Source organism: Drosophila mauritiana, chromosome 2R (assembly GCF_004382145.1).
Source record: "Drosophila mauritiana strain mau12 chromosome 2R, ASM438214v1, whole genome shotgun sequence".
Taxonomy (NCBI): domain Eukaryota; kingdom Metazoa; phylum Arthropoda; class Insecta; order Diptera; family Drosophilidae; genus Drosophila; species Drosophila mauritiana.
In genome coordinates this window covers 13,457,038-13,465,604 of record NC_046668.1, presented here as the reverse complement: position 1 = coordinate 13,465,604, position 8,567 = coordinate 13,457,038, and the positions used below count along the sequence as shown (strand labels likewise).

The following is an 8,567-nucleotide window of genomic DNA, read 5'->3' as shown; positions in this document are numbered from 1 at the left end:
TAATTATTTTAATAAGCATAAAAACCTAATAGCAAAGTCAATGAACGAAATGTTAATATCTGTTTTTAAACTATTTAAAGAGTATGTCTAGGTTGTGCTAGATAAAATATAACCATTCTTAAACTGCAAAAGCTTTTCATAAAATATTCATAGGTGGGGGGTTTGTTTATTACCCATTTATCCAGCGACTTAAATTGTTACCTCTTATGCCTTTATCGATGTTTGCGATTTTGTGTAAACGTATTATCAAGATATCCGTAATTAAGTGCATGCTAGGTGCAACTCTTAAAGTTCTTTAAAATATTAGCAGCAGCTGGAGAAGGAATTCAATTGCATTTGCCACCATTCGTTGGCTGAGGGGAAACATCATTAATATAAATTAACACATAATTCACGCACACGGTCAATAATGCGTGCGCACAAAGCCATTGCTAATATGCGAATGCTGGCGGTAATACCTAATTAAAGCCAATATCAGTAATAATAATAGCAAAATGGTGTGGTCGAGCAGCACAAAGGCTTGCCTTCACCGAATAGGTTGCATAATGAAATTAACTAAAATATGCCATGGCGTTTGCTTAATTAAAACGGATTCAAACCCAAGGGACGCGAATGTTTAACACTGTCGGCTTAGGCGTGTGAATGACAGCACACGATATACACTATACATGAACATATATGTATATATCGAACTGTATGGTTTATTCGATTTTAGTGCAATGCGGCTTAGCCGGCTTACAGGTCGCATGATTAATTGTAATGAGCTGCATTACATTTTGCCCTCTACATGTGCCCATCTAGTATGTATTATATTAAATCTGGTCAATACCAGTGTCGAAAACATTCTGGCTAACAGTTGATGTTTCGCACGAAATTCGAGCTAATGGGAAATCAGGACAAAAATAACCCAAAATCGGAACACACACACTTTTTAGCTGGTCAGGCACAATAAATAAAGGGAGTCACGAGGCCAAAGGCTTCTAAATATCCAATTAAAAGTTGTTGAAGAATCTGAGAAATATAATTTATAAACCATAGTGAAAACGCATATTTGGTAAATCAGGATAATAACAATTTCCTCCATATGTGGAATAGAACACGCATTAACTACTGTTACCATCGGGATCACAATCATATTTACACAGTCAAACATTTCGGGATTTGCTGGGCCAACAGTAATTAGAATGCCCATCGAAGGAAAGGTGACTGATTCCCTGGGCAGCGGGGGTTCCGTGGGACCAAGACATTACGGCTTAAGGCTGCTGGTCACTGGTAATGATAATGCCTCACAAAGTCAACACAGGTGGGACACTAAATCTGCAGGGAGGACGGGGGTTCTGGAATGAGTCTATAATGGAGGATGAGGGGCACGTGAATTAGGACCCTAGGCCGGCAAGTGCGGAGCAAATGAACTCGTAATACACCGACACGTTTATGCACTTAGGATGGGATAGTTGGGGCAAACGGGGATGAGGGGCTATTGGCCAGTTGGGTGGATGGGTGGTTGGGTGGTCGCTGCACTTGTGGCACATTTAGTTGGGCCCTAACGGCTGTCTCCGACTAACAGTAAACAGCAATCACTGCTAATGAGTTTTATTGTAAATTAAAATTGCAATCAGTGTCAGGCTTTGGCAGTTCAGCTGAAGTGTGCGGTGCTGTGTGTGGCCGGGTTGTAGTGATGTACTGATGCAGTGACGCAGTGACGTTTTCGGGGTCGATGTGCATCCATGATAAATGCAATAAATGACACGTTGGGCGCCTGTGACTCAAATCCTGGCATAATAAATTTGCCAAATTGCAAAACATTAAAATAAGGAAAATGTGCAATGACAAGCCAGAATACAGAATACAGTATACGGGGGCACATGACACAGAAGTGATGTTGCCACACAGCCAGTGGAAGTGGAAGTGGTTGTGGGTGGCAAAACCGATCCATAAGCCATGGATAAACCACATGCTGCCACATAGTTGGTAGCAAATCGAGTTTACGAGGAAACTGTTGCTCAGATGTGGCAAAATTTTCTTCTTTTTACGATACTTTTCTCTTAATCTGACTGGATAGTAATAGATACGATTTGAGGTGTTTTTTAAAAGTAGGTCTATTGGTCTAATATTAGCTTGCAGAAATCAGCAATTTGCAATCAGCATATGTGCTGAAAACTGGGTAGTAAATGTTATTAGTTGATGGCTTTTCCATCTGTAACCAAAAATATTAACGATCGCTTGCTTTGAGGCACATAAAAATGCGTTTAAGACAGGTATTTCTGCTATTAATCCGTAACATAAAATATTTATAGTTCCCATTGAAGCGATTTGATTATTTAAAGCAATATTCTCCGGTTTTTATTTGAATATGCGGCCACTTGCAAATGGTTTCATTTTTACTGTACATTTTGAAAAAAAGTTTGTGTGTTTCTGTGTCAATTAACCTTAAGTAACGCAGTATTGAGATTATTTATGTGTTTAATCTTGAACTAGTCGAAATGGCTGAATATTTTATGGCGAAGCTGTTGAATTATTAATTCCATAATATTAAATTAGTAATGAACATAAATATTTGAATTATGTTGAGAATATTATGAGGAATCTTGCAGATATTTGGAGTGGTATCTATGCATGATTTTGGATTCAATCGCCAGCATGGGCAACACTGTTTCAATAAGCTCACACACACCACAAAGAACGTGGCAACACAATTACAATCGCCCCCGCACACAGATGGACACATGTGATGTCATTAAAAAGGCATTCATCATGCAGGCGGGTGGCGGAGGGGGCGGAGAAATGCGAAATGAAGTCATGTTGGATGGCTGACTTATCGATAGACCAAGTTAATAATTAAAATCGCAAAATGCGTTAAAAGTCTATCAGTTTAATTGGCGTTCGTGGCTACAACTATCAGACGGCGAGCAGCTGGCGTTACCCATATAATATAACCACCGCCGGCGATGTCAATGACACCCTGATGAACTGCAGTCGGTATCATCAGTATCTGGATCCTGTTCCTGCTCCTGCTCCATCTCCTGTTGCTTCTCCAAGCCAATTCCGATTCAGTTCGCAATGCTGATGCTGCATTGATATGCAATTAACAGCATCAAGGGAGCGGAGGGCAGGGCAATTGACGCATTGGGATTTATTCTATGGGCGCATGCATTTTTTATGATTAAACTATAGTTCGTTGGCTTCTTTTTCCGCTCCCGGCGCTGATACCGATGCCGATGGAGGTCCTGTCTGCCAGGATATGCCACTGATCCACAGAGCCGGGCCACTGTGCAATAATTGAACAATTGCCAGCTGTCAGTGGGGAAATGGTCGTACTGGGGGAAAAAAAATAAAAAGAGAGAGCAAACGGCCAACGTCGAATGCCAACCGAAAACTTCACAACTGCAGCTGCTTTAACGGATTAAAGTATTACCCGGACATTGGCTATTGAATGGCATTTAATGGGGATTATGCGGACCGAAAAGGAGCAGCGTGGATAGCACTTTAGTTAAGCCCGTGGAATGTGGGTAATATTGGTTTTTATCATTTATTCATTGATTTTGAATGGCGCTGATTAAATTAGCCGAGATGAAACATACACAAGCTTATGTGGGTTTCAAAAAACAATTTGTTGCCGAGATGATGTGGAGGACGATTTTTGATAACTACAGTGTTGAGAACCATAGGAAAGTCGAAATAATCGGAAATTCTGCATATCCACATTTTTCCGATGACAAATTGTGTGACCAAAACTTGGACATACAATTACAACATGCTCTAGAAAAAATATCTCTGAGGGTTCAACCAATAATCAATCAATATTACTGTAGTTCAACAAAAAACAAGGCAGCACGCTATAGTCGATATCATCGACTATCAGATATCCATTACTCAACTAGTGCTAGCGAGAAATTTCAACCTTTGTTGGCATGGCAACAGAAATTTACAATAAAATATATAAACAAATAACATCTAAGAAATAGTTAAAGTGCTTATTTATTTTTCAACGAATCTTGTATACCCTCTCACTCTACGAGATATGGGGAAAAATATATTTTTTTACATTATTTGATATTTTTCATGTAAATGGGACAAGCGAGTAAGAAACTGGCTGAGTTTAAAAATATGATATTACTTTATCAGCACGTGTGTTACTGATAAATGTATACATTTTCATTTCGAATATTATTGGTTTACTATGAAAAAGTAATTGGTTTTTAAAGTGTTTGTTTCACTTGCTACCATTAACCTCTGGTCTTTCATTAAAATCATATTATATAACGATAATGAATGTTTACAAAACCAAATTCATTAAAATACGATGAGCAGTCAGTTATCAAAATGCCATACACGTGGCTGGTGCTTCTGAGTATCTGCTTCATTGGGCACATGGTGAGATTTCAAGCCCAGAATTTAGAATAAAACCGCATATCCATTAATATCCCACCAGACGGACTCCCAGTTGGTATACAAATTTAACAAGGTCGAGTGCCAAGTCAATCAGGCGCGTGTAAAAAATGTTTCCTGCAATGTGAAGCCGATCAATTGGAATACGGCGTTGGTTAACATGGATTGTTATCTAATTTCCCCAATAATAAACCCGACAGGAAGACTATTCCGAAACGTATCACAAAACCCGATATAAAACCTTAAACTTTTCAGGTTCGAGTGCAAGTGTTTATGAAGGACTACAGTAACCAGTACAAGCCATTCTTGATTGACGCGTCTTTTAAGTTATGCGAGGTGGTCGAAATGAAGAATTTTCTGCCCTATGGCGTCATGGTTTGGGAACTTTTCCACCGTTTCACAAATGCTAAAAGCTGCCATATATCGGTATTAATGGAATTTTAAGATTATTACTTTTATGTTTATTTTTTCACCAACTGCAGGGTCAGTTAAGTGCAAAGAACGGGTATCTGAACACCAGTTACGTCCCACAATTTCCCCACGGACAATACCAAATCAGCGTAATGTTCAGTGATTCCAATTCTACCAATAGGGAATTTGTGGGCATCGTAAAGTTCTTCGTTCAAGCGATGGACCAAATAAAAAGTAAAAAGCGCCCTTAAGCTTAGTTTAGGCAGCTATTTACTATTTTCCAACTCCTATCTATTTAAATATAATGTTCTTCGAAGTACAAATTTTGTCATGAAGTAAACATATTTTTCAAATTGTTTTGAGCAAGAAACTTGACTTGTGCCAAGTTTCTCGCACAGGAAGTACATTTAAGTTAATTAGCTTTGCTTAAATTGTACATAGGAACTAATGAGCATATGAGCTGATATCCACTTAAGCTCACACAAAAACCTAATCCCAATCGAGAAAGCCATAGACCACAGAGACTAGCAAGGCGTATCCCCCGAATCTTCGATACTCAAAAGCCATATATGCTAAATGAACAACTTGTCTTAATCGGCTATTCATATGGAAATGCACGGATTATTATTCAATTAGTTACGTTTTCGAAGAAAACCCGAACTAGAATGTTGTCTCGCAAATACATGAAGTAGCGATGAAACCCAAATGAATCCATGGGATACCTACACACGGCAAAATAAATGGGCGGGTAAGCAGAGTTGCTTCGCTTCAGTGAATTTTATTAATGAACTGTGGCCAACTGTGGCTCTGGAAAGTAACTCGAGAGCCATGGGGCTATGGTTCAAACATTGGCCACGGGAAACGGGCTGGCTGGCGATACACCTGCGACGCGTCGTTCCATGTTCATTATTTGCCCAGGCAGCGACTTTGGATACGAGTACCAGTATCCAACACCAGTATCTATGTACGATCCCCGCACCGTATCCGCCCGCTTTGCCGTTGTTTCCAGGCTGCCCTCGTATCTGGTGTGTTGTATCTTGTATCTGTGGCAAAGCATATTGCGAAAGCCACAACAACAGCAGCCGCAACTTCTACGTAGTAAACGCAAATGGCCATGGGGAAGCAAACTATAGCTGCTGCTGTTGCCACTCTCATTCATTCATAAAAATCCCAAGCGCCAAATCCAGTTTGAGCCATGTACACAAACCAGATTTCACACACATTCGCTCCCCAAATCAAGTTCACAAGATATTGCACAGTGGATCGAATTGGGACAACAGCAGCTTCATGCAGACGGGCGGCTTTAAAAAACTTAGCTTTTAACAATGTAAAAATGCTATGTTTTATTTGGAAAATTAAAGAAATAAAGAAAATAGCTGCAAGAATTCTTTGTTGCTTATAAAAATAGTTAAATAATTTTTTGAGGCAGGTGACGAGCTAACGTCACATCCCACCCTTTTACAAGGGCCATAATCCAAGAATTTATATTTATGATTGCAGGGGAAATATAGTGGGGGATTGGAAAGACTTAACTGCCATCCACCGGAACCACTGTAGGATGGCGGCGTTGGAGTCTCCTCAGTGTGGGCAGACAGCGGATGTTCAGCAGCGGGCTGAGCAGATACTACCGCTGATGATGGGGCTTTGATCTTCGGCTGGTCGGGCGAACCTGTTCCGTCCGTCACAAAGTATCCATATCTCAGTTTCTACAAGTGTAACTTTCGGATGGCTCAACTCTTTTTTTTTATTGATTAAAGCTGAAAGCGTGGGCCGCAGTGGAGCGGATCGGCGAGTGGGTTGTCAATTTCGAACAGGCAATTAATTATAACTGTTTGTGTCAGGTCGTAAAACGGGTGGGTGTTAAAGTGTCACCCCCTTGGCTCGATTTTTCGTTACACACGGAAATTTGCATATCAAAAGCAGAAGCCAGCGGGAAAATGGGCGTGGCTGGGTTATCAGTGCGTTCTTTGTTTTGGGTTCAGACACATGAGCATCGTGAACACATCATGAGCATCATGGAACCCGCACGCAATGGATTTTCTGCAACATTTTCCCAGTTTTTCCCTTTTGTTCCCTCATTTTTTTTAATGAGTTTAATAAATGCTTGCTTGACTTTTAGCGGTAGTAAGTTTCTCAAGTACTCGGCAATTAGCGGCATGCATTGGTTTCAGGAACGGAAGCCTTCGGCACACGCAACAAGCAAGTTGAACCGTGAGTCCCAGTTAGAGGGAAGTTCCCGTTTCAGTTCAGAGGTAGCCAGCTACCGCTACACGGCGAGAAAATGTACACCACCTTCTGGTAATTGCTAACAAAATGTTTCAAACTTCAGTCGAACAACTTAACTTATTAGACGAGTGTGGGGGAAGAATTTAAGGGGTTTTGTGGCAAAAGTTTGTCCAAATACTCTGGGTTCACACAGGCCGCACTAATAACTGCTTCTTAATTCATTTCAGAATATTCAATCCGTATCTTGAGCCGCCAATGAAGCGTTTCTCTGTGTGAAATGTGATTCTGCATTTGTGGGCTTTCCGCAAAAGTCGTCGACTCTTTGATTGCAGGGTATGTGCATCTGGCAGCACAGGGTTACTTAATGCAGATGAAAACGTGTATTCCCTCACCTAGTCTGCAGCAGATAGGATATCTGATCGTCGTTCATTGCCCGGACTATATACATACATATGTACCATGCAGTTCTCCCTGCCGATGCTTTGTTTTGATTTTAATTTGGTTCACACAATTCATTTGAGCTTGGCCCAGGCAACTAGGCAACTGTCTTGGTGTCTCGGTGTCTTGGCAATGACTTGGTAACTTGGCTGACTGGGCTGACTGATGTGATGGGGAGTGACTTGCTCAAGATTCCCACATAAATTATGTGAGAGCCCAAGTGTGACCAATAATCCAACTGTCCAGACGCAGACAAATACGAATACGAATACGAAATGGTATCGTATTGCGAGCTGCAATAAAATACGCCTGGTAAAGCCATCGAGTTCCTTTAAGACTTTCAACCGACCGCAAAAGAGCCTGCAACCCTTTTCTTAACTTAATTTAGAGCTAAATATTAGAAATTACCTCACGTTCTCGGGCTAGGACCCAATCCCCACATAACTTTTAAGTCATGCAAACTTTGTTCCGGACTCAAACCGAACCGAACCGAACCGAATCGAGTTCAGTCCGCTTGAGTTGAGTTCAGTTAAGTTGAATTGAGCCGAGTGCTGTGGCAAGTGGAGGAAAATGTGCCTGCAAATGTCTTTTCAATTGGCAATCGAAGGCGGCGCAAGAAGCATTGCGGTAATATCCTTTGCAGGACGTGTGGGTGTGTCCTGGGTGTCGGCTTTGATGCGGTCCTTAAGCAGGCGTAATCCTGTCAAAGTGTTATCGCTAAGCACAAGCCCCACGCACACACACACACACAAACACATACACACACATCGAATGTATCGAAAGGACCCAGTCCGAAAAGTCGTTTCTCTGACTTGCATGCAAATTTTTTGCCAACTCCCCGATTTCCTGCCTTGTATTTTTGCGATAACTCGGCCTGAAAGTTTATGTTTTCATACCCTTTTGCATAAGGTGCTATAATTGCTACAAGGTGTTTGTAAACTGAAAAAAATATTAAATATTTATAAGAAGCAAACAATTGATTATCATTAAGAACTTGCTATTGAACTTGCGCCACCTGTCGGCCGAGTTATAATTGATTTAATACTCGTATCTCAACTTAGCGACTTTGATAGCGCATCCATAAGATATCCTTCCACGCAGCT

At 40.9% G+C, this 8,567-nt stretch overlaps 1 protein-coding gene across 2 annotated transcripts; it reads left to right on the top strand.

The window, feature by feature from the left end:
* Positions 1-4,323: 4,323 nt before the first annotated feature.
* Positions 4,324-5,051, top strand: LOC117138212. Of its 2 annotated transcripts, none has more exons than XM_033300149.1 (4): positions 4,324-4,374; positions 4,433-4,606; positions 4,645-4,815; positions 4,878-5,051. In XM_033300149.1, the coding sequence occupies exons 1-4, from the start codon at positions 4,324-4,326 to the stop codon at positions 5,049-5,051; spliced, it is 570 nt and encodes a 189-aa protein (XP_033156040.1). The 2 variants fall into 2 exon arrangements, with proteins under 2 accessions (XP_033156040.1, XP_033156039.1); XM_033300148.1 differs by having other exon boundaries at positions 4,872-5,051.
* Positions 5,052-8,567: the final 3,516 nt, after the last annotated feature.